The sequence below is a fragment of the Microcebus murinus genome, chromosome 15, assembly GCF_040939455.1.
Source record: "Microcebus murinus isolate Inina chromosome 15, M.murinus_Inina_mat1.0, whole genome shotgun sequence".
Classification (NCBI taxonomy): domain Eukaryota; kingdom Metazoa; phylum Chordata; class Mammalia; order Primates; family Cheirogaleidae; genus Microcebus; species Microcebus murinus.
Window position 1 is genome coordinate 44,663,344 of NC_134118.1, and position 27,400 is coordinate 44,690,743.

Here is a 27,400-nt window from a genome sequence, read left to right on the forward strand (position 1 = left end):
CTAGTAAAAGCCGTCTCTACTTTGCCTCCTCTGATTGTCTTTTGAACCTATTCTCATCAGGTTTTCTGTAAACAGCATTGGTCCTGATTTCCAATGGCTCCACATTGCTAAATCCAGTAGATAATTCTCAATGCTCCTCTTACTTGGCATATCTGCACGGTGGATCATTTGCTCACTCCTTAAAGCATATTCTTTGCTTGGTATCTGGGACACCAGACTTTCTCTTTACCCATGGCCATTCTTTCCATTTCTTTTGCTAGTTGCTCCTTATCACCTTCACTTCTACATGTAGAAGTGTCCTATATCTAAGTTTAGGGTAGAAGCTCTTCTCTTTTCACTCTTCACTCACTCTTTTCCATCCAGTCTCAAATCTTAATATCCTTTAGATTCTAATGATGCCTATATAGTCATGTGCCATATTTTGATGTTTCAGTCAACAATAGACTGCATACACAATGGCGGTCCTATAAGATTATAATGCCGTACTTATACTGTACCTTTTTTATTTTTTTTTTTTGCTTAGATATGTTTAAATACACAACTACTTACCATTGTGTTACAGTTGCTTATGGTATTCAGTAGAGTATCATGCTATACAGGTTTGTAGCCTAGGAGCAAAAGGCCATACTATATAGCCGAGGTGCGTAGTAGGCTAGATCACCTAGCTTTATGTAAGTACACTCTATGATGTTTACAAAAATGACACGATTGCCTTAACAATGCATTTCTCAAAATATATCCCTGTTATTAGGCGATGCGTGTCTGTGTCTATAACTGTAGCCTTAGCCAATTGCTTGAACTCTCGGCTCTCACATCCGACCACCAAAAGATAATTGAACACTCAATAAGTGTCACAGAATGTTCAAAACTGAGCTCCTCATTTCTGCTTACTGCCCACCACTCCCTCCAAAATCCTGTTTATCCTTAGCATCTCTTCATCTCAGGAAATTGCAATGCTCCCCCTCTCATAGTCCAGGTCTACATCCTTACAGTTTCTGATTCCTCTCTCATTTTCTCTGTATCCAACCAATCACAATATCTCATTGGCTCTACCTTCAAAGTAAAACCAAAACCTGACACATATCACCTTTATCCTAATTCTCCTAACTCATCTTCATGATCCTCTTTGGCCCCCATACAGTTTATTTTCTACACTGTAGCCCAAGTTCTCATTTTAAAATTTATGTCTATTCAAAATCCTCTACTGACCATGCTACCTTACTCAAATTAAAAGGCAAAGTTCTTACAGTGGTCTAAAAAGCTCTAGATTATCTCAACAACTCCTCCTGCTTGGGGTAGGCAGAACGCTAAGATGTTCTGTAAGATTCCCAGCCAGCCGCTGGTGTACATGCACTGCAGAATACCCTTCCCTTGACTGCAGGCAGGACCTGTGAATAGGATGGGATAGTCAGTCCCTTCATCAGGTTACCTGATATGCCACCTGTAATTACACATAAGTGGCTAGAATAACTGTGTGTAAGACACTGTTTCAGGAGAATGGAGATGGAAATTCTCCTGTTGTCTTCGAAGAAACAAACCCCTGTGTTGTGAGCAGCCAACAGAAAAGGCCTCATGGCAAGAGCCTCATGGCCTTGGAACCAAACTTATCCCAGGTGATAACTAGTGAGGAAATAGGGACCTCAGTCAGAAAACCACAAGGAAGTGAGTTCTACCAACAACCTGAATGAGCCAGGATGCAGATTTTTCCCTAGAGTTTTCAGGTGCAAATGCAGCCCTGCCTACATCTTGGTCTCAACCTTGTGAGACCTTGAATACAAGATTCTTACTGGACTTCTGATCTACAGAAATTGTGAGATAATAATTCCAGAGTTTAGGTCACTGGGTTTATGGTGATTTGTTATGCAGCAACAGAAAAGGGATATATATGTGTCTGACGAGGTCTCATAGTCCTCTCTTACCCATCTGCCTAGCTTTAGCCACATTGGTGCCTTTGCTATTCCTTGAATATGGGAAGCATGATTCATTTCAAGGCTTTTGGACCATCTGCTTTTTTTCTGAGAAGATCTTGCCCCAAGGAAGATGTATGGCTCACTTTCTTACTACTTTAGGTGTTTGTTGAAATGTCATCTTATTTAAAAAGGTCTTTCTCAACCACTGAATATAAAGTAACAGCCCCAACCCAGCACTTAGCCACTTTTTTCACCTGGTTTAATTTTCTTCATGGCAATTACCATATTTTGACATATCATTATGTGTTTACCATTAGAATATAAGTTCCATAAAGGCAGGGATTTTTGTTTTGTTCTCTGCTGTATCCTTGTGCATGGAATAGCACTTAATAGTACAAGTAGCTATTTAATAAATGTTTGTAAATCAATTAGGGTTTTTTTTGTGACTTTGACCTTATTTTTATATTTCTGTGGATTTTGATGTATTTTGGAAATGGTTTTGGTCACAAATGTCCGATGAAAAGAGAAAAAAGAAAAAAGGATGTAAAAATTACAAGATTATGTAACTGAATTATAGAAAAATTTAAAACAAATCCAAATGCAATTAAGCATAAAAATATAGGCAGTAAGAATTGCTCAATTTCAGAGTACATGCTTTACTGTGTAATTTAAAGCTCAGAGAGTTTCTGACGGCACAGTTTTGACATATATTATACTCTAAAATTATATTCATACGCTGTATGACTTTGATCTTTCAATACTAGCGTTTTAAAGATGTTTCTTTGCACTGTTTGCTACTATTAAAAAACTGACATAAAATCCAAAAGCATAAAAACTTCGATAAAAGATATGTAAATCAAAATTTGAATATTAAATATCTCATCACTAGTATTTAATGCTGATTATTTAATAATTGGATCCTCCAATTCTCCATTCCTGTTATCTATGGAATGTTTTCAGAGTGCCTAAAACCATTTTGATTGGTTTTGTGACATTTGCAAATCATTTGTATAAAGTTTTTGTTGAAGGAGGCCAAGTGCAGTTGCTCACACCAATAATCCGAGCACTTTGGGAGGCTAAAGTGGGAGGATTGCTTGAAGCTAGAAGTTGGAGACCAGCCTTGGGAATATAGTGAGACTCTATCTCTAAAAAAAAAAAAGAAAAAATTAGCTGATGTGGTGGTGTGCACCTATAATCCTAGCTCCTTGGGAGGCTGAGGCAGGAGAATTACTTGGGCCCAGGAGTTCAAGTGAGCTATGATTGTACCACTGCATGCTAGCCTGAGTGACAGAGCAAGCCTCTGTCTCTAAAAATAGTAAAAATTTTAAAAACATTAAAAAAAGTTTTTTTAATTGAAGGAGAAAAAAAACTTTGCTTAGCTACCTATCAAGATTGTGTGCACCTGGCATTAAAAATGTATATATCTTTTGCTTTTAAAAATTTCTGCATTGTCAGAATTGGGACCTTCATGGTATTCTGGTCCATAGATCATTTCTCAAATTTTCTGATATGCTTTTTAGTACCAGATCCTTGCATGCACAGCTTGAGCCCTCAAGTTCATGAACAACATTAAGAATTCTCTCTTTCCGAGCTCCTTCCTCTCCATAATCTCCCAGGCACTTCCAGTTTCCTGTGGCTTCCCTTTTTGATTCATTAGCTAGAAAGCTTGGGTTTTATTTACACACTCTCCTATGCTACTCCACCTTCTTTCTATGCCCAAGTAGCAAGAGAACAGAGAGATAAAAGATAAAGGGTATTTGCCCCACACTCTTGGGATCACAGCTTCTCCAATCAGAGAGTAAACCTTCCCCCTCTCACAGTTTTAGGCTCCTGTGAGCCCTGGTTGCTGCCACATTGCTTGCTGAGAACACCACAAAGATTACTTGTGGGCTGGGTCATGAGAGACTGGAGAGAAGAAAAGAGATCTCATATTCTTCTGAGCATTAGGAGATCTCTTTCTTGCTCCTTGAACCTAACTAGAAGGGTTATCCTAGAACGCTGTTTGTCTACACCAATGCCCACCTCTGGATTTGGGTCTGTTTTGAGTAAGTCTAGGTGGGGACATACCAGAGGGGAAGAAATGGTAATCTCACTGCTGGTTCAGTGGTATTTAAGATTCTCATCTTCTTCCCTGATTTGCCTAGAGCTATTTACTTTCAGAGTCTTCAAATTGCTGCTCTATGCATTCTGTCCAGGTTTTATAGTTCTATTTAGCATGTGCAATAGGGTAGAGTGTGAGTACTTCATCTTTCCTGCAACTGGAATCCAGTGGTCATATTATCATATTAATTTTAGTCTAATTTTGATTGCTTCAGAACCCTGACAAAGACACTTGTAAGATGCCAACCTTGTTTTCTCACCTTACCAATAAGATATTTCTTTATTCAAGAAGATAAGTTATATTTCACATTTAGCATTAAAACAAGTTTCCAAATATAACTTGTTATATATTTTTGGAATAGAGTCATGAGGCAGGCAAAATTTGCCTTAGTTGTATTAGCTTAGTTGTATAGCTTATTTGTATTTGTGGAAACCCTTATATTTGGACAGTACAATATTTAGCAGTAAGAGGACTCTAAAGCCAATTAGCCTGAAAAACTGGGCAACATTTCTATGATGTGTTCTTGAAGCTTTGTGGCCCAGGCTGTATAACTAAAGTACTCATTTACATGTACTAAAGCATTTTTAATATTTAAGCCTAAGATCTTTTATTTTTAGTCACATAAATCTTGTGAGATAAGTAGGATGGTTTACAATCTTTATATTTTATAGCTGGAACATCTTTATAGAGGCTGAGTTGCCTGCTCACAATTCCACAGCTGTTTACTGTGAGAGTTGGCACCATAACCAAGGACTTTGTTTCTCAAAGTTCACTGTACTTTTGCCTAAACCATACTTCATTATTTAACAGTGCATGATGAAGTAGATCAGTTTGAGCCAAAAATACTGAGCTGTCCACAGACTTTGACAGATCCTGATAGATAAGGCCTTGAAAGATAGGCTATATAGTTCAGCCTCTCTGAGTAGGTCCTGGTCAATGTCTAAGGACTTTTAACAGGGAAAAGAAAATGAAATTGTGAAAGCAGAGCTTTAAGAAGAAAACCTGGTATGGCTGGAATGGAAGAGAAAGATACTAAAGGATAGGAAGTAGATTCTTTAAGTATAACATGAGAGAAGTGGTGAAACTAAGTGGGATGGGACACATGTAAAAGAGATTATGGGGGAAGAATCAGTAGGGCTTAGTGACTGATGAGAGGGTAAGGACAAGGCCGAGGTAGAGATGGAGTATTAGTTTTCATTTTTGGAGAATGACATGCTATTGATACGTGTGAGTTCAGATTTGAGAAAATTTAGGGTTAGGTCTCAAGCTTGTAGAATGTAAAATGACAGGATCAGGATAAAAAGAGTTTGGAGTTCTAGATCAGAAAATCGGAGCAAGTTGTGAATATAGAATTGTGGCAGATCTTCATAAAAGGATAATTGAATCCCTCCATGATAATGGATGGAATTTCTAAAGGTCAGCTTATTATGAGAAAAGAGCAGAAAAACAAGGGCTAAACCTTAGTGTGTATAAACTATTAATATTAAGAACTACTGAAAGGCTTTATTTTACTATAAGTTTGAAAGTGTTTTATGGCTTCTGTCATTTGTGAATTTCAGCTAGAATAGAGGTGTATTTAGTTATACATGCTTAAATAGAACTCTAACTTCTGTGAGCCCTAAGCAAACGTAGCATTGTTGTATAATTGTATTCACCAGAAAGATCATCGAGTGCACTCACTCACATACTGACAACATTTGTTTACTTATGGCCCTTGTTTATTTTCCTGTCTGGGTGAGATTTTCATCTCCTAGTTATGTATCTAGACGGTTTAAATGCAAGGCATGTCTTGCAGCTGAAGATTCCCGTGCATAGCACCAGGACTACTTTATATTCACAAAGACTGACATTGCTAATGATGGTTTTTCCCTGGGTATTTACAGAGTCATTTGTTGGTTTGTATCTCTGTGGCATTTCCAAAATAGAGGAGTTATTTATACTTTGCTATTTAACATTTCCAGAGGTGGTTTTTTTCCCCCTCCATTAAGGATGGCAGAATAGGTGGGAAAGAAGTTTAGAGAAAGGGTGTCGTCGTTAAATTGTTCTTTGTTAGAAAATTATTTTACATTCCTTTTCCTTCAGTCTTCTAAAAATATTTGTATGTTTCACCATGTGGGATTGAATATTTCATTAGGAAGCATTAGGGGAGTTATTTTAAAGGCATATTTTAAAGAACCTTAATCACTAATGTATTATGTATGCTGAAAACCTAGGTAAGAAGGGAGTGCAGATTCGTGTTGCTGAAATTTCTCCCTTTTTTGTCTTCCATATATTGTTGACATGGTGAAATATTAGTCCATCTTCTGAGGGAGGGAAGAACTTGATGTTGTGATTGAAATACTGTAGTGACCACGAACTATCCATCTTTTGCTTCTCTCTTAGCTCTCTGTATTAACAGTGGTAATGACCTGGCAATAGACTATCTGAAATGACATAGTTGTTTTTTTCTTATGTAGACTGAGATATTCATTATTGCAGCCCCACCTTACTACCACACAAATTTGTAGGAAAGGGCACGAACATCATTTCTGTTTTGGGTTCTGTAAAATTTGTATCTATATAAAAATACCAACATGCAGCTCTATAATGGCCATCTATATAAAATATATATAATATATGACATAAGATAAGCTAGCCTTTTTTCTTTTTCATTTGACTATAAATGTTAAGTTACTTCTCAGGTTTGCCATGCGTTTGCTTTGTCTTGGGGGAAAGTAGGATGGGAAGGTGTGGAGTGAGGAGGAGACCCTAGGGTGTGCCTGAGATTTTTCTGGAGTCTATGCCAACCTGTAATAGCTTATGAAGCCTTTGATGGAACCACAGGCGTGATTAGAGCATTGGGTTTGAGTGCTGATACTATGGCACAGCTGTTAGAGACCAACTCTTTGTTTTGCAGTAAAGGAGACTGGAATGCAGAAAACTGAAGTGATATGTGCTTGGTCACATAGCTAGTTAGTAGCTGAGTTGGAAGGAGAGCCTGCGTTTCTTGATTCCTAGCCCAGAACTCTCTTCAATGTATCTTCTGTGCAGATGTAATGAATTTCCATTAGATAAAATTTGGTGCAATTTTGGTGATGAATAATGGTTAAGCTATTATTACTCGCTTCCACAACCTAATGGGTGGTAAATTGAACATATAATTAAGCAAGTAGGAATGAATTTCTTTTTTCTAAATCTCTATGAAGTCATTTTTGAAAGGACTGTTGGGAACACAAAATAGATAATTCATTTGTGATTCTCCTGATTGATAAAAGTGTTGATATCTGTACTCTTTGTGTGGTAAATTATTACAGAATAAACAAGAACTTACTTCTACATTTTACTTTCAAGTTCAATGACAGGATGAACCATGCTTTTGAGTATCTTGGGTTCAGTTCTTTAGTTTATAACCTGGATTCACCATTCTGTTTCTCACAAATCTCAGACAAGGAGACAGACTTTAAGGTTCTCAAAACAGTTGCTTATCCAAAATAGTTTTGGGGAAAATTGATGCTAGACTACTATAGTGTCACAAGATTAAGCAAGCTTCTTGCTTGGATTCTACTCAGGGAGATAAAGAGAATTGGGAAACCTAAAAGGCATAAAAATCATTGAAAAAGTAGCCAGATACTTTTGTAAAGGGAATGGGTGGAGCTATAGTTCAGAAATTTACTCTCATAGTGCATTGCTTATTTGTCTACTTTAGTATTTTTGAAAGATTCACTTGCATTGTAATTAGTAAATTTGTGTTCTCTGGAGTCTACTAGGAATGCATAATATCATCTGTTATTACTAATTCTTTGTATTTCCAATGAGTATTTAATCACTGTTGTGATGCATATACCATGAAATATTAATAATCTTTTACTGTAGACTAGAATATCTATTTCAGTAAAATTTCTAGAGAGAATCAAATTGAATATAAAGTAATACATTAATGAGTGTACCAGTTCTCTTTTTGCTGCTACTGCTCTTGCTCCAATACTGCTACTAGGATGATTGGGGGGGTGCCTTACAATTATCTTGTGTAAGACACTGTGCTGATGAGCATTTTAATCATCTCTCATAATCTAATTATTAAAACAAGGTTATTATCTCCAGTTTACAAATGAGGAAAACGAAGTTTCATGTGGTTGAGTGACTCGTCCAAGGTCATGCCACTAGCAGATAACTCAAACTCTTGAGTTTACACTTTAGCCATTATGGCATATATCAGTTTATTACACAGCTGTGAAAAATCTACCTACTCTTTCACACCATTTGGTGCATTATTTGGATTAGTTCAGTGAAAAAAATTAGAATGTTATAAATAGATTTTGCATTCCTAGCACTTAAGCTAGCTTGTTTTCTCAAGCAAAAAATTCTAAATAATTATTTTGAAAAGAAAAACAATCTTTACTTTTTATAAATAATCAGGTTTTTTGGGAAAAAATCTGCATATCTCTAGAAAGAATTATTAGTAGTACCAATGAGAGTTCTTATTAAATTCTTTATATAACTGATAGGTACTAGAGAATCATACAGAGATATACCACATCATGACTGTGACAGGTTATGTCATATTCAAATAAAAATGGTATAATGAATTATTTAAAACAATCCCAGAGTTGGAGCTAATATAGTTTTCTATAATATTACAGATCAATCATATTATCACCTGTATACATACATTCTTTGTGATGAATCTTTAAGTTTTCTATATTAATTTCAAATAATCGAGTCAATATTATGATTTCCATTTATTTTAAAATCTCCAAGAACCATTTTACTTCATATTTTAGTAAGACATCTTATTATACTATAACAATAAATCACTTTTCTTTTTCTATGTATATCATTTTATTGTACTATGACATCAGCTGTGTACATAACACCAGAATTATCCTATTTCAATTTACTTAAAAACAAAAAGTGTGTTTTCATTTGTACCTTATCTAGTAACATAATCAGGTTTCCTTTTCACTTAATTAATTATTGTAATTAGTATTTTTGTAAACTATATTAATTTTCATACTCCTCTTCTCTGACACCTCTAATAATAAAATAGCAGCATTTCAAGGAACTTGATTGAAAGAAAGACATCATTGGTATTCAGATTAAAGTTAAAAACACATTTCATAAAAGAACATGACTAATGAAGAAGATGAATTGTCGTACGGCCACTTATTCAGTCAATTCTGCTTAGACAGAAGTTATAGCAACATATCATACCTATGGGGTAGCTTGCCACCTATTTTCACAATAAGACTCAAGGGAAAAATATCATTATGTGTCACAGTGCTTTCATAGTGTAATGGCACTATTAATTCCGTAGATTTTCTTGCCCAGAAAAAGCAACTAGAGAATCTTAAAATATGATGGTTCTCAATTTTACTTTTATCTTTCATTATTATTGCCAACCATAAAGTTTTTATGCTGATAAAAATAATGATGAAAATCTTAGTAATAAAGTTATTATCATCATTAAATATAGAAGAGTCGTCAGTGGTCAAAAAGACTCGAAAAAGATAGAAACCAGGGTTTGCCGCTTTGTTACCTTAGAAAATGTTTTTCATGTTTTTGGGTCTCAGTTTCTTTATCTGGAAAAGTAAAGGGTTATGCTAAATGAGCTCTAGGGTTACAATTTGCTTTCAATCCTACCTTATGTTTATTAGGAGAGAGTCTTCTTTGCCTAATCTCTTAGAAAAATGTTAGGGAAAGGGCACAGAGTCAGATTTTGTAGCCAATGGCCCAACCATAAAGGAATAGAGGAATGTTTATACTCTTTTCCATTTTATGCAGCCACAGTTTATGCAGTAGACATGTGCAATGTCTAATGCAGTTGGTACAGAGGGTCTGTGGTTTACGTGGTCGTAGAGATTTGAGGGTTGCAAGTAGCGCATTGACCCATGGCACCATGTTTTTTCCTTGAGGTTACTCCTGAGAGCCTTGAGAAGGTTTCATCTTCATGAGGTAGTTTTTGACAGTTCATGGTCTGACCTCACGAATCTATAGTTAATTTTCATTTGACATTAAAAACACCAATTCTATTAACATGTTTTGCTGCATGTCAAGCAGATCTGTTTAATTAAATGAAGCAAATAGCAATGCTAGTGGTTTTCAGAAACAAACGTGTTTTGGATATGTTTTGAGGAGAGGGAAGACTCTTACTATCTCATTTCCTTTATTTCTATTGCAGAACTTCAGATGGTGGCAAAGTGGTTGGCACCATAGAAGTCAGTGTCGTGAAGATGGGGGAGATTGAGGATGGGGAAGCCGACCACATCACAACAGATGTGCAGGGACAAAAGGTAGGATCTTGGTCAGCTCATTACACAAATCAAATTAAGAGATGATCAGACTTGCCAGATGCTTGTATCACCAGCACCTCTGTGGGGTTTAAAATCTCATTATTCAAGAGTTAAATGAGAAATCATCTCTGGAATTAGAGTACAATATGTGTGTTTCATCCTCTGAACCAAAGGGCGCATTCATATGGAACTATGCAAAGCACTGTTCCATTCAGAAGCACCTTCCACTTCCCTGCCAGCTCTCTTGTTGACACTGCCTCTTCTCAGTTGGACCAGCAACAGCAGTATTGATCACTGTTGCATTCTCCCATAATTAACCCTGCGTGACATACATAGAAGATCCTGAGAGGGCTATTGCCCCAAATAACTTGTTCTCTACTTCCCAAACCCTCTTTGGAAAGAGATAAAATTTTGATTTGGATTTCATTTTTATGTGAGGGAGGGCAGATTTAACAGGAACTTTGTGCCTTATGAAATTTCTGGAAAAGTAGAATATGGCAAATGAACAGCTCTGAAGGACACACAATGCCAGCTGGAGGAGAAGCCCAGAATAAAGGCTTGATGCATATAAATATGTGCCCAGGATTTTCTCTTTTTTCTGTTCCTTTTCCCTAGAAAAGAGCAACTCAGTATAAATATTGGTCTTAATTCCTTTCTTAGAAAAGCAATTGCCTATTTTATTGAGGCAATGGAAGCACATGGGACAGATTTAAAAACTGCTAATAGATTATTTTAGGAAAATGAATTTTTTTATATACTATAATTTCTACCTTTTCAAAAGTGACCTTTTCAAATGTTTTAAAACATTTTAATACCTTTTAAAAACATTTAATGCCATTTTTAATTGGCAAATAAAAATTATATATTATTACATGGTACAATGTACCATTTTGTTGTATGTTTACACTGTGGGATGATTAAACCAGGCTAACATATCCATCACCACGCATACTTATTTTGTTGTGATGAAAATGTTTAAAATCTACTCTTTTAGCAATTTTGAAATATACAATGCACTATTATTTATTATAGTCACCCTCTGTGCAATAGGTAACTAAAACTTATTCCTCCTATTTAACTGCAGGTTTTTGTACCCGATCAACATCTCTCCTTTCCCCATCCACTCTCCTCCCCAGCCCTTAGTAACCATCATTCTGCTCCCTACTTCTACAGGTTTGACCTTTTCAGATTCCACATATAAGTGAGATTATATCGTATTTGTCTTTCTGTGGCTGGTTTATTTCACTTAGCATAATGTCATCCAGGTTTATCCATGTTGTCTAGATACAAATGACAGAATGTCCCCCCTCTTTAAGGCCATTGTGTATATATACCACATTTTCAATCCATTCATCTGATGATGGACACCTAGGCTGCTTCCATATTTCAGCTATTGTGAATAATGCTGCAGTGAATATGGAAGTGCAGGTATTTCTTCAGTATATTGTTCTCAATTGCTTTGAATACATACCCAGAATGGGATTGCTGTGTCATGGGATAATTCTAGTTTTAGTTTTCTGAGGAAGCTCCATACTGTTTTCCATAATGGATGTATTGACTTAAATTCTTACCAGCAGTGCAGAAGGGTACTCTTTATTCCATACCACCCCTGTCACTTGTTATCTTTCAAACCTTTTGATAATAGCCATTCTAGCAGGTGTGAAGTGATAGTTCATTATGGTTTTAATTTGCATTTCCTTGATAATCAGTGATGATGAGCGTTTTATATATATATATATATATATATATATATATATATATATATATATATTATATATCTGTTGGCCACCTGTATGTTTTCTTTTGAGAAGTTTATTTAAGTCCTCTGCCCATTTTTTGATTGAGTTGTTTTCTTGCTATTGAGTTGAGTTTCTTTCATATTTTGGATATTGGCCCCTTATTGGATGGATGGTTTGCAAATATTTTCTCTAATTCCATAGGATTCTTTTTATTGTTTTCTTTGCTATACAGCAGCTTTTTAGTTTGATACAATTCCATTTATTTAGTTTTGCTATTGTTCCTGTGCATCTGGAGTCATGTCCAATAAATCTTTGCCTAGACTACTGTCACAGAACATTTCGTTTATGTTTTCTTCTAATAGTTTTACAGTTTTAGGGCTTACATTTATTTAATTCATTTTGATTTTTGAACATGGTGTGAGATAAGGATCCAGTTTTATTCTTCTGCATGTTTATATCTAGTTTCCCCAATACCATTTAGTAAAGAGACTGCTCTTTCTCCATTGTGTGTTCTTGGCACATTTGTCAAAAATCAATTGACAGTATATGCGTGGGTTTATTACTTGGCTTTCTGTCCTGTTCCATTGGTCAATGTGTCTATTTTTGCACTAATACTATTGCTATGCTGTTTTGATTACTATAGCTTTGTATTAACAATAGATTTTGAAGTCAGGCAATGAGATGCCTCCAGCTTTATTTTTTTACTTGCTTGCTTTGACTACTGGAGTTTTTTTGTAGTTCCATTCACGTTTTATGATTTTTTAAAAAAATTTCTGTGAAAAATGATATTGGAATGACATACAGATTACATTGAATCTTTAGGTCATGTAGTATAGGCATTTTAATGCTATTAATTCTTCTAATCCATAAACTTAAGATAGTTTTCCATTTATTTGTGCCATCTGTAATTTCTTCCATCAATGTTTTATAATTTTCAGTATGCAGATCTTTCACCTCCTTGGTTAAATTTACTTCTAAGTATTTTTTTGATGTTATTGTGAATGGGATTGATTTTTTAATTTCTTTTGTAGATAGTTTGTTGTTAGTGTAAAGACATGCTACTGATTTTTGTGTGTTGATTTTGTACCCTGAAACTTTACTGAATTTGCTTATCAGTATTAACAGGTTTTGGGGAGGTCTTTAGTGGTTTTTTTTATATATAAGGTGATGTTATCAGCAAACAGAGACAATTTCACTTCTCTTTTTCTTATTTGGATGCCTTTTATTTCTTTTTTGTGTGTAATTGCTCTGGCTAGAACTTCCAGTACTATATTGCATAGAAGTGGTGAGAGAGGTCATCCTTGTCTTGTTTGTGATTGTAGGGGAAAATTTTTATAAGTGAATAATTTTTAAATGATAAAGGTCATTATGACTTATTTTCTGGTTTACTGTCTTTTATCTTGGAACATATTTGATTTTTGGTACTTAGGAAACATCTGCATGGGAGGAGATATTAATTCAACAGTTAAAAAATAATTAACTTTACAAAAATATCTAAGATTTCCCATTAAATTTATTTTTCCCCCAGAATAGGCTAGAGTCTTCTCTGCTGCCCCAAAGCTTGCTCTTCTCTGTTCTTCTACTTCTCTCCTGTAACATACCCCACATTATGAAGATATTCTAAGGAGGCCCAAAGTTTAATTCAGATTGTTTGCTAATATGAGTACTGTGGTGAAGTTTTGGCACAGATCCTCTTTGGCTTTGTGCATTCAAGACCTCTGTCTTGGGGCTGGGTCCTATGATTCCCTTTAGAGTTATGTATGAGATTCATCTTTGTCACTACCACTTGAATAAATTATATCAAGATCAAGGAGAGAGATTTGGAGGCTAAGCTGGGGAATGAGAGCAAAAATAAGCAGATACTCATGCCTGGACCTGTAGCTATGCACCAGGAAACCACGAGCAGGAATACTTCCCATTTTAAAATAGAGCTCCTCCTTTCCCTGACTCTGGCTCTATTATGAGCCACCTCTCCATTCTCTTCAAAGCTGGCCCACCCCTCACTCCAGACTGTGTCACTATAGTATATTATAAGGTAGCGCAAATTGAATCATTCTATTTTCATAAATGGAGAACTTGATACCTAGGAATATGCCCCACCAAAGTCCCATGTAATATTTCTGGCTCAGCAATGTGAACTTAAAAAAGAGCTTTTCTAGAAATAGGAGGTGGCAATGGCAGTACACACCGTGTGTGAGTCATAGCTAACTAAAATGGTAAACACAACAAACACTATTAGCATCAGCTCCACCCTGTCTGGATTCTTTGTAAACCTTGACCTTTTGCAAATTTTTAATAAAGTGACTACATGCTCCCTTGGCATTCCCTAAGAATATTCATGGTTGAGATTTGTAGTAAGGCCCAATATGCATGATATTTACTGTGTCAGTGACTTTATCTCAATGTTTTTCAAAGCGTGGTCAGAATCATCTGGAGTATTTTTTAGAACTGCAAATGCATGGATTCTTCTGTATATCTGCTAAATCAAAATGCATATAAAGTATATTAACCCAATCTGTTAATAATGATTTAAGTCCTGAATGACTAACATGGATGGAAAGAGAAAGTCACTGAAATAGAGCTTATTCTTTAAAAAAAAAAAAAAAATTAAAATATGGCCATATCCCTCCCAGGCCAAACCTCCACAACCCCTTTTTTATTTTATTTTATTTTAAATTTTGTAATATATTTTTAAAATAGAGATTATTCCTAAAATAACTTCCCTCTCACTGGTTTGCATGAGTTGGGAGAAAGGAATAAAATTTCTATTAGCAACTATAATCATGTGCCATGAGAGTGACACACTATCTCTCATGTTGATTGAGCCAGATATTAAAAGAATGATACTTGTACATTCCACTGTCATAACAAAATACCATAGTCTGTGTGACTTAAACAACAGGAATTCATTTTCTCAGGGTTGTGGAGGCTAGGATGTCCCAGATCAAGTTACCAGCCAATTCAGTTCCTGGTGAGGGCTCTTTTCTTGGCTTGCAGATGGCCTTTCCTCTATATGAACATAGGAAATGAGAGAAAGAGAGAGACTGCCTGTGCATATGCTCTGGATCTTCTTGTTTTCTTATAAGATTACCAGCCTTGTAGGATTAAGGCCCCCCTTTGTGAGCTCATTTAACATTAATTACCTCCATAAAGCCCCTTATCTCCAAATACAGTCACATTGGAGGTTGGGGCTTCAACATATGAATTTTGGAGAACACAATTCAATCCAAAACAATACCTTTAACATCAAATACTACATTTTAATTTTGAAACTTACATAAATTTCAGAGCATAGAATAAAATATAATAAAAATATAAATTCCTAATTCCTACTTGTTTCCACAAAACTATTAGTATCTATTTCTTATCAAGGCAAGAGTGTTCAGAGGGTCAGTCATTGTATTAGACTGGTTCAAACTTTGATATATATATATACATAGAAATAGAAGATAAAGTGTTAAAATCACAGACATAGTAGTAGAAGGAAAAAATTATAGAAGAAAACTAAAATTGCATTTTTACAAAGCTATTAAATATATTATATGAATAATGCATTAGATATCTAAAAAGTTTTTCTTTCTTAAACTTTAGAGTATCTTTGACTCCTTTCTTCTTTTCATACTCAACAGTTAATATGCTAGCAAATGTTAGGCCGGGTGCGGTTGCTCACACCTGAGAATCACAACTTAAGAAATAAAATATAAAAGTGCTTTGCCAAGTATTGGTCTTTGATGGATTCATACAGAGCTTTATGATCATTTTTTCTTAAAACTTAGCTAGTTTTCTAACTCAATGCATGGCAAATTGATATGACATTCAAAATTACTAAGCTCCAAGAGTTTTACATATCTTGTGTTTCCTTGGGCTCTTACCATCAAATGACAGGTTTTGTTTTTTTTTAAGTATTCATTGAAATCAAGAGGCTTATGGTGCTATGTGTGACACAAAGAGCATATGACATTTACTATTCCTGCTCAGAATCACAAATGTGAAGTTATTACATTAAGAGCACACACCATATAAGTATGTAAGTAACACTGCAAATATCCATCATGATAATAGTAAATAACAGTATATATAGCCTGAGCCTCTTTAAGATGCCACATCATTTTTCTCTCTACATTCTCTGTAGCATCTGGCACAGCATGAGAATGAATCTATAGTTGGTTGTAAAAAATTAAATAAAATAAGCAAAAGAAATTAGGAATATGATTCTTGGCTTCAAAAAATGTTCCAGCTAAATAAAGACACAGAGGTTATACAATATAAGTTACTACAATTGAAGAAAATAATTACTGAGTCCAAATAGGAAAATGTTAATTATTTTCATAAATATTTATTGGATATTTTTTGTTTATGTGCCATGATTCTAACTCTTGAGAATATTCTGAATATTAGGATTTAAAAATATAATAAAGTTGCAAAAAAATAATTTTATTAGGTTCAAATTGTCATAAATATCTGCCTTCTGGTTTGGATGGAAGATATGAGTGTGTGAAAGTCATATTTCTGTATGCATGTGGTAAGATAATACAGACTTTCTGTTAGGAAACATAAAGATATCTTTGATTACAGGAGGCAGGGCTGCCTGTATAAGAAAGCAGTGTCTCAGAATAATGGCATGATCTCTATGGCTTAAGGACTTCTTCACTAAGAAGGTTTAATCTAAACCATTCCTGTAAGTTATGTTGTAGATGATGATGATATTTTGGAAAGGAGGATGGCTTATTAGCTATATACCTAATTATTAAGTGGAAGGATGTCAGGGAGAAATTGTGAAAGGATTTACAGACCAGTTTGAAAATACTAGATTTGATTGGACAATAAATAGTTATTACACATGCTAGAGTAGAACACTGATGAGTATAATGTTTATGAAAGATTATTTTAGCAGCCCTATATAGGCTGAAAGAAGTAGAGGAAATATGAGAAATAGGAGAAATAAAGAATTTCAAGTATCTCCAGGCATCATTATACATCACTTTAGTGATTTGGAAGGTGTGTTTCCAAATTAGCTGAGATTAAAATAAGAGACCACCTCTGACTTCTGGTATTCAGGAAAATGAATAAGAGAACATCAAATTTTAAGAGCTCTTTACAGTCATTCATTCTTTCAGTAAACTAGGACCTCAGTAAAGAAATTATGAAAGCACATTGTTCCCCATCAAGGAATTTACTAATGTGATGAATGTTGTGATGGAAGAATAAGTAGTGGACTGCAAGAATACAGAAAGTAACATTTAACTTAATGTTTTGAATGATTTTTCTTCCTCTTCCAAATATTTAAAGAACATATATATTTCATCATTAACAGCGACCTCAGTGTCCATGATTCTCAAAGGGGACCATTAGAGCAGTTGAGAAGTGGCTCATGCAATTCTGCTGTAACCTTGGGGAGCTTGCCTGAGCCCTCAGAGTCCCCTGAGAAGAGCCATGCAGAATCTACAAAAAGATGGCTGCTTCCCTTAGAACTCCTTACCATAAGAATTTTCTCAGCCATAAAAAAGAATGAAATAATGTCTTTTGCGGCAACTTGGGTGAAACTGGAGACCATTATCTTAAGTGAAGTAACCTAGGAATGGAAAATAAAATACTGCATGTTCTCACTTACAAGTGGGAGCTAAGCTGTGGGTATGGGTGGCCATACAGAGTAGAATAGAAGACACTGGAGACTCCAAAGGTGGGAGGGTGGGAGGAGGGTAAAGGATGAAAAATTACCTAATGGGTATAATGTACACTATTCGGGTGATGAGTACACTAAAAGCTGAGGCTTCACTACTGTACAATAAATTCACGCAACAAAACTGTATGTGTGCCCCCTAAATCTTCTGAAATATTATTATAAAAATGTTCTGGACTTTGTTTTGTTTCCATTTACTTGTTTATATCTGATATATTTACTCTGAAAATGCACTCTTCCTTCTCCTGTCCATGTTTATTTTTGTTTTGTTTTTGGCTAGAGATAGAAGGAAACTCATTTGAAGAAACAAATGACAGAGTGTGCTTATGTGAAAATAGGTCTCTTGTCAAGCTCCTGGGGCCAGAAGAGTTTTGTTTCCTCTCTCAGTTCTATAGGAAGCTGAGGGAAAGTAACAACAGTTGGTGACGGATTGTCTGGGACATTTTCTGCTATCAAGGCTCATTCACTAGGAACATGTCAATGTGCTCTTCTATGTCTCTTTTTTCTTTCTGTTCAGAGAATGTCAGTTCTATAAAGGCCATGGGTTTAATCAATTAGTTACAAACTCCAGAGATCAGCTTATTTATAAATGCTCCCCATACTTTATGAGCAAGTGTTTATGTTGTTTTGCTAAAAACAAAAATATTCTTTTGTCCTATATAATTAGTTTCTTCAACATGTTTTTATCTTTTATTTAAAGTTGCCATCACTTATACTCTAGAAAATAATTTGCTTCCTGTTGATCTGAAATAACCCCAGTGAAAGAAATACAAACTGATTCAGCTTGTCAAATATGATTTGCTGTACTAAGAACAGATCTCTAGCATGTTGGGAACAATCATTTTCCTCCTTTTACTTTCTTCCCTGAGTAGCCTTTAACTGGGACTGAAACGTAGTCTATAATTATGTAACACAAAACGTATTATATATAAACATAAGTAAATCACCAGTTAAATACTCTTCATAGTAAAGGTAGGTTGGAAATAATTTTACAAAAATGTTTTGTTTAAAACGTTTTGAAACCATATACATAGCCTCATGTTTTGCAAACAAAAGATTATCATTTGGATTATTTTCAAATATGTATTTTTTAAAATTCTTTCCTAGTGTGCACTGGTATGTGAATGTACAGCCCCAGAAAGTGTGAGCGGCAAAGACAACTTACCTTTTTTGAATGCAGGTATGTAACTCAGTTTTGGATACTTACATTATTTGCACATGAAAATGAAGTTTAACTTCCTACGAACTCAATGCTGAACCTTAGCAGAATTCTCACAGTGTCATTTGTGAAACTTAGGAAACGAACTAGTAAATCACTGGGAGGCAACAGAATGAGGGCAGATGGTACAATTCTATAGGAAGGTGATATACATACATCAGCTATATGGCCAAATACAGTCACGCGCCACTTCATGATATTTTGGTCAACGACAAACCGTATATATGACATAATCCCATAAGATTAAAATGGGGCTGAAATATTCCTATCACCTCAGGACATCTTGGTGATCCTGACCCTTTGTAAGCCTAGGCTAATGTGTATGTTTTTGTCTTTTTAACAAAAAAGTTTTAAAAATAAAAAAAATAGATAAAAAATTTAAAAACAGAAAAAAAGCTTATAGAATATGGATATAAGAAAGAAAATATTTTTGTACAGATGTACAGTGTGTTTTAAGCTAAATGTTATTACAAAAGGGTCAAAAAGTTTTAAAAAATTAAAGAGCTTATAAAGTAAAAATGTTACAGTGAGCTAAGTTAATTTATTATTGAGAATGAAAATTTTTCAATATAAATTTAGTGTTGCCTAAGTGGACAGAGTTTATAAATTCTACAGTAGTGTACTGTAATGCTCTAGGCCTTCACAGTCACTCACCACTCACTGACTCACCCAATGCAACTTCCAGTTAAACCATATAGCCTAGGTGTACAGTAGGCTGTACCATCTAGGTTTGCATAAGTCCACTCTATGATGTTCACACAATGACAAAATTACCTAATGATATATTTCTCAGAGTGTATCCCATCATTAAGTGATGCATGACTGGAAATTTCTTTTAGTTGTTGAATTATCTATTATCTGAAACAGACTAAGTAATAGAAATATGAGTCTCTTATTTAATTTGACTTCCTAATTATATAACTCATAAAATAAAGTTGTTAAAACAATTAGATATATGGTTTCAGTAGGAGAAATTCTTAATCACATTTGTACTTTCCTGGTATGTATGTGTGTACTGTGTTCCTCATAGTAATATATTTGAATTCCAACAAGGTCCTAAAGCATACATTAAATGTTTTTATAAGTAAAATTGACACATATAATATAGTTAAAATTAATGTGATAATATGAACGTGTAAAATTCTGTAATTAATTTTAAATGATAATATAAATTATATACCATTAAAAATAGTAAATCATGACTACTACAGTGACAGACAATATTCTAAATGCCGTCCATGACTCCCCTTAGCCAATCCTTTAACATGTGCTGTAAGGAAGGTACTATCATTACCCACACTTTGTAAATGAGGAAATTGTGCAAGGTCATCTACCTAGTAAATAGTGGGTCCAGATTTTAAATCAGTTTTGATTCCAAGGCTTACAAGTACTGAGCTATGGTATTATTACTAAGAAGCCGTTAATCAACAAGTTGGTGTCTCAGTAAAATGCCTTACTATTTTTTCTAGCTCTGCCATGTCGTACATCTAAGCAGTGACATAAAAAGTATGACAATCAGATTAATGAATAATACAGAACTTCAAATGCTTACTCATGCATAACCTAGAAGTTATTAGCAGTTTTTTCCTACAGGAGGCAGCTAGTAGTAGGAATGAAGAAGGGAAGACACCCCTTAGGCTGTATTTATACACACAGAAAAGTCAAATAAAATTTAATTAAGAAACATGTTTAAAAAAGCAATCAACTCTACTTATACAGAATGAGGGATTATATCAAAGAACAGCTACTTCTCAACCTATGACCAAACAGTATGGCATTTTTGTTTATTTTTATGAAGATTTAATATTGGGAGGTATGTGCATTAAACAGTGTTGAAGGGTCTACCAGATGGCTAGATCAGCCATACAGCATATAAGTACTTATGAGTTATTAATATGGTTAAACTTTCTAAAGTATTATCAAAGGGTCTTCCTTGTATTTTTTTTCCACCTGAAAGTTGACTAAACCTTAGTTCTTTACTTTAATATATTAAGATAATCTATTTACTAAATGTCAATTTATGGAAATAAATTTGAGTGTGATAGATACTACATTCATGTTAAATACAGTTTGACTCAGGTTATCACCAAAATATCTATATCAGTGGTCCCCAACCTTTTTGGCACCAGGGAGAAGTTTCATGGAAGATAATTTTTTCAACGATGGTGGGTGGGTGGGGGGCAAGGATGGTTTTGGAGTAATTTGAGTGCTTTACATTTATCGTGCAGTCAAACCTCTCTGCTAATGATCATCTGTATTTGCAGCGGCTTCTCAATGCTAGCACCACTGCCTCAGTTCTACCTCAGGTCATCAGGCATTCAATTCTCATAAGAAGCCTGTTACCTAGATCCCGAGCATGCACAGTTTACAGTAGGGTTCGTGCTCCTATAAGATTCTAATGCCACCACTGATCTGACAGGAGATGGAGTTCAGGCAGTGATGCAAGCGATGAGGAGTGGCCGTAAATACAGGTGAAGCTTTGCTGGCTTACCTGCTGCTCACCTCCTGCTGTGCATCTAACAGGCCACCGACTGGTACCAGTCCATGGTCTGGAGGTTGGGGGCCACAGATGTATACTATAGTTCTAATATTTAATGATTCACTTATGTGAACCTTGTAACTTTTTCTACACACAAATATGCCATTTTAAGATACTCTTTGGTTAACTATAAATTTCAAAGAGAAAGAAAAACATTACTCTTGAAACAGGCAAATGTATTACTTAAGGAAGAAGAGACAGAAAGAACATATTGAGAAATAAATCTGTACCTCCTGGTACCTGTGCCATGAAATCTATAAGTTGTGATCTTGGAAGCCATACTAACTCTTCCAGACTACTAGAGTATTGTCATGTGGAAGCAGTAATATGACAGAGACAACTGACATTAAATTGATGTGAGCAGCAGCATTCTGCAATTTGAATACACTTAATGGGGTGAAGGATAATTCATTACCATTTTTCTCCTTTCAGGGAGGTAGCAGTTTTGGTGGTGACAGTTGGCTTAGTTCTGAAGATAATTCTAAATGTCCTGAGTCTAGGAAAATTAGTAAGAGGGGCAGGGTGGTAGAATTTACAGCCCAGGGTGGTGCACAGAACTCAGGATATTTGCCAGAAATATTTCTTTGAGTCATCTTATATTAGAGGGAGATTAGACTGAATAAAAGTCAAATCTTCTAAAGTCTGGATTTTTAAAGAGGTTTTAAAAATACAACTAAATGCTATTCATAAAATATATCTGTTCAAAATATAAAAGTGCATTGCACGGGTATAGAATATGTATGGCTTTGGCCTGAGTGTACCTTCTCTTTTGTTCTATTTATCTATCTAAACTCAGCAACTTTGGAATTAATCCATTATATTCCCATGTGGAATTTTTTTTAAATATGTAGGCAAAGGGAGCTATTGGCATTCTTCTCAAGTCTTTATATTAATGTATTATATGGAACTTGCCAGTCTCGAGTGAGTTATGAAGTACTTATTGAGTGAGTGGGAGAGAATGTCATATCTCATATCAGCTCTTCACTATTCTATTTACATCTCTAGAGGCTTCATTTATAAATCAAGTAATTCACTTATCTATTGTAAAACTGAGAAGAAAAAGGTCTTTCTCTTAAGGTCTCACCCTTTTCTTGGCCTTGCATGTTGAATATGTATGTTGGGAGTCTGTGGAATTGAGGGTGGAAGGAGAGAAAAAATGAGGAAGTGGGGGAGGAATTTATAATTTCCTGAACAAGATATATAAGTACCTTAACTATAGGGGAAAACAAGGCCCCCTAGAAGACATAGTAAGTATTAGATACGTGAAGCTTTTAATTCGACTTTCTAATTATGTAACTCATAAGATAAAGTTGTTAAAACAGTAGATGTACCTCTTTAGTTATTTGCTTATTTATTTAAGCAAAATAGTACTAAGAAGGCTTAAAACTATTGATATTTGATATTGGGGGTGGGGGAGAGTAGGGGAATTTTGACTATAAAGAAGTGTTGATCGTCAAGTCTCTCACGTGCTCATGGAGCCGGGTGCTCCTGCTAAGTCACGTTAACTGAGGCACCGTGTCTGCAACTGCACAGTAATAAACAATCCCTTGTGGTATTAACAGAAGGGCACTGGATGGGCTTTCAGGGAACTAGCCTAGGTGGGTCAACCAGCAGTCAGCAGTGTGGCCCAGACAGATAGTCCAGCTTCTTTGCATGTCCCTTCTTTTAGAGTGATCAGATTAACCTGAATAGCTTTTTGACATCCTTCTTCTTGGCTTTCAAATGTTTGAAGTTGATGTAGCATCGTCTGGCTTTTGCTATGTTTTCCTTCTTTTTAGAAACGTGTCATGAACATATTCGTTTTTAATCAGTGTCATGTGTAAAGTGTTTGTCATTGACATTTTTCCTTTCTCAGGAGTTATCCCTTACAATTAAAAACCCTGACCAGAGATAAAACTTTTAAGATGTCTTTTTAAGATAAAACTTTTAATTGTCTTTGTTAAGACAATTATCTCCAGATTTCTCAATTATCCCATTTTTTTTGGTAAAATTATAATTCTGCAGAGTACTTCAGCCCATGGACCCTTATATTACCATGCCCTGTCTAAGGACCTAATGGCCCTGTCACAACATTTCCTATTATTGTCCCATTTTGAATGAGTTTCCCCCTGTCAGCAAGTATTAGATCTGATAGAGCATTTTCTTTTGTTAAATTCTATACTTCTTGAGTCATGAAATTATCTTTTATGTTCTTTGCAGACCACTCTCATGCTGCATATTAATGTGTTAATATTAATGCACTTGCACATTCAGAGAGGGTGTATCTGACAGCAATGATTTCCATGACTGTTAGAGCTGGAGTCTAGACACAGACGAGGGGACTGTGCTATCAGTCATAAATATGTGCAGTTCACCCGGTTTGAAGAACTTAGTGGTGTTTGTACTTCTTGTTCCACAGATGAGGCGTACCTTTTCTCAAAATAGGCCACCATAGCTTTGATTCTTCTGCCCAAAATAGGGTTAAACCATCTACTATTTTTACTTTGCAGAATATGTTAGATTGTAAGCTACTTAAGAAGAGGGAACATTGCTTTTCTTTTTTTTTTTTCTATTCACAGAATACATTTTATTTTAACAAGCAGTGAACCCTTAAATCTTCTAAATTGAATTCCACATTATTTATCATGCATCCCTTCCTGTTGATCTGATAAAAATCTCCCCTCATTTATAACTTGGCAAATAATTTATTGGTAAAATAAAATTTTTTCATTATTAAGGAATAGAAGTGTTCTGCCCTGCTTTAAGTGCGCCTGAGATTTCAGGAAAACCAGTCAAGAGAGCCAATTCCCCCACATAACCTTTTAGATAAAGGCCAATCCCTAAGCTTATGCACACACACACACACACACACACACACAGAGAGAGAGAGAGAGAGAGAGAGAGAGAGAGAGAGAGAGAGAGAGAGAAACGGGGATATTTCTTTCTTAAATTTCATGGGAAACAGGCTCTAAAAATTGAGGGACTTGAAGTCTAGAAATAGATATAATCCAATCACTGGCACCCTCTTAAAAAATAAAATGCCCAGAGCTAACCTGCCCTTGGGGTGGGCGTGGTCATCAGCCAGCCAGGCATCTTTCTGGTGATGTACAACATAAACACATCCTGGGAACAGAAGGTGCCGGGGGCAGCCAGGAGCTCAGGAGGCTGGAGCGCAGGTGCAGTGATGGCTCAGAGTGGCGCTGCCTTCCTTACTCCTGAACACACTGAGGATCTCTCATATTTGAATACAATTATGCTTTGTCAAATAGCAGACAACAGGTGCATCTAATTTGACTTTATGCTTCAGGAAACAGAAAATTGCATTGTTATTCTTTGCATGAGAAAGACAGTCAGATTTAATTAGGTTAGGAATAAAATAATTTACTACTTTCCTTAAAAATTACTATCAGATTTCTCATTGAAAAAATTTTTTCTGCCTACTATAGAACCATAGATTTTAATTGCCTCTCACAATACTAAACAATTGAGCTAAATATTGAGATAACTTTCTCCTCTCTACTACCCCTACTACCCTCCTCTCTACTACGCATGATTCAAAATATTTTAAGGGACTGTCAAAATTATTTCTCTTTGTAGTCATTCTAAGTCCTGATCAATTCCAGCCAGAAAGCAAATCTATAGTCCCCCCCTCCTTTTTTATCCCAGTGGTACTAAATCCACTACTTTTCAAATGTCAGATGATAATCATTTTGTATTAACAAAGAGATCTTTTCTCCATATAGCTTAAACAGATTTTCCCCTTGTGTTTATAACTCTCTGATATATAAAATTTACACTCATTTTGGCTTGTAATATTGGCCCTTAATCCTTTTTACTTCCTCACTGGATTTATTTTCCCTTTGCTGTTTTAACAAATGTGATACAATCCATCCACCTTGCATTTTTAGAATTTCTATATATTTTCATTATTGTGTGCTCACATATTTAGGATACTAAGTAGCTTCAAATGAAAGAGTGAATTTCACTATCTAATAATCAATTGAACTATCTCTTAGATGCCTCCAAATATTTCACATGTTTTCATGTCATAAGTCCATTTATTTCCTCTCCTGTACAGCTAAGATAAAATAGAACAAAAAATGATATAGACAAGAAGATGAAATAGTCAAAATTTTAACATTTTGTGGAAGAATGTACAGAGGTCTTTCAACTATGGCTACTCAACTATGGTTAATCTTTCATTCTGATGTCTGTGCTCTTCCTTGAGGTGGGGCTTTCAATTCTCTTTCCTCTTGCATTTTCAATTTACATAATTGTTGCTGCCATGCCTGTTCTCTTCATGGAGCAAGTAATTATGGGAAACATCTGAGTGGTAAGGTCTAAGCTCCTTCTGTAGAATGTTTGCATTTACTGGGCATTGTGCTAAGCTTGGGAGAAAAAAGGTGAGCAAGGGACATAGCACACTCCCCTCCCTTTCACAGAGCTCACATTCTCATGTGGACATGGACTGCTAAACGGATTACTGTGGTACAATTGGTAAGAACCATGACAGAGATGGGGTGTGAAGTGGAAAGGAGAGACACCGATAGCCAGCGAGGTGATGGAGGCTAAGGAAGGCTTCCTAGAGGAGGTGATAGCTGAGCTCAGTTGAGAGGATAATTATATGTAGTTAGGAAAGAGGGGAATTTCTATGAGGCACAGGGAAGTTCTTGAGCAGAGGCATATTGGCAAGAAACAACTTGAGTATAGTGGACTACAGGTAGTCTCAGGTTGCTAACATGAAATAGGAGCCAGCTTCTAGCTTTTCTAGTTGTGCTCTTTACTGACAGAAACAGAATGGACAGAGTTAAAGCAAATTCTTTTTCTGACTGACCAAAATCTAAAATCCACATTCTAGAGAGTATATTCACCAACTGTCACCAATTGGAGACAAATATTACTTTTATGTTTTATTATGACATCTGTTATAGTTTTTCTTATCTTGGCCTTAATTTTCAGATGGAAGGCCAAGAGTTTGTAGGTTTGACTGGATTAAGGGTATGTCTTTGCTGTATTTTCTGAACTCCTCTCATGTTTTTCTTACCCTCTCTTTTCTGTAGCCATGCTCATGATAGTGTTTCTGTAATATCTGTTTAGGTTTTTCAGTTCTTGTCCAGCCTTAAAAGAGCTAATTTACATTTATTATGTGTATAAATCTAAGATATTTTCAAATACAAATGAGGGTATGTCAGTATCTTATTGGATTACAAAGACTTATTCTTAGTAAATATACTGTAGCATTGGAAGAACAGGCAATATAGGTACATTCAGTTGAATAATTAAACAATTAAATGACTTCATAATGAAAACTACAGAATGAATGGATACTCTACAATAATCTGCAGCATATTAAAATAATGATTTTGTAAGGCCTGAAGCCAGTGAAGTCAGATTTCTTTAAATATGTAACTTCTACCACATTTTGAAAACAAGAAAGTGTGTGAAGATAATCACGGATTAGCTTCCTCTGAAGAAATATATAAAATAAGCTGCCTGAGCTTTTTGATTATCCCCTGGACTCTGAATCTGTATTTCCAAAATTTCTCGTCCAATCAACCCACTGATATCCTTAGCACACCTTTGTTTACAGAAACATAAAAGAGAAAACCATCGCTATGGTATCTCTCTGTTTTATCTTTTCTGCCCCAGGTTGCTTAAACAGCAGTCTTTTTTATATTTTATCTGTGTTGGCTTTGTTGAACATTTCCTTGGCATCCTTACTTTGGATAATTCAGAATCGCAGCAGCTTGGCTTTCACAATTGCTGAATCCCATGAAAAGCAGGTGGCACGCTACCTTCTTAAATGTCTCTGTTACAGAGTCTGGGAGAAACAATATAGAAATTTGAGTTGTGCTACAATTTCAAAGGGAAAAAAAGTCTGTCTTTTACTTTCTTTCCTTGTGTTCTTCTCAGGGGGGGTGAACCTCAAGGGGAATGTATCAATCAAGATCTGGATGAGTTTAG

General features: G+C 35.3%; 1 protein-coding gene across 10 annotated transcripts in view; it reads left to right on the plus strand.

The window, feature by feature from the left end:
* INPP4B (inositol polyphosphate-4-phosphatase type II B) overlaps positions 1-27,400 on the plus strand; it is a 687,065-nt gene that overhangs the window by 468,179 nt on the left and 191,486 nt on the right. For all 10 annotated transcript variants that reach the window (XM_076010603.1, XM_076010604.1, XM_076010602.1 and 7 more), the window contains 2 exons: positions 10,169-10,280; positions 18,807-18,879. In XM_076010603.1, coding sequence (XP_075866718.1) covers positions 10,169-10,280; positions 18,807-18,879 — 185 coding nt within the window. The remainder of the gene's footprint in view (positions 1-10,168; positions 10,281-18,806; positions 18,880-27,400) is intronic.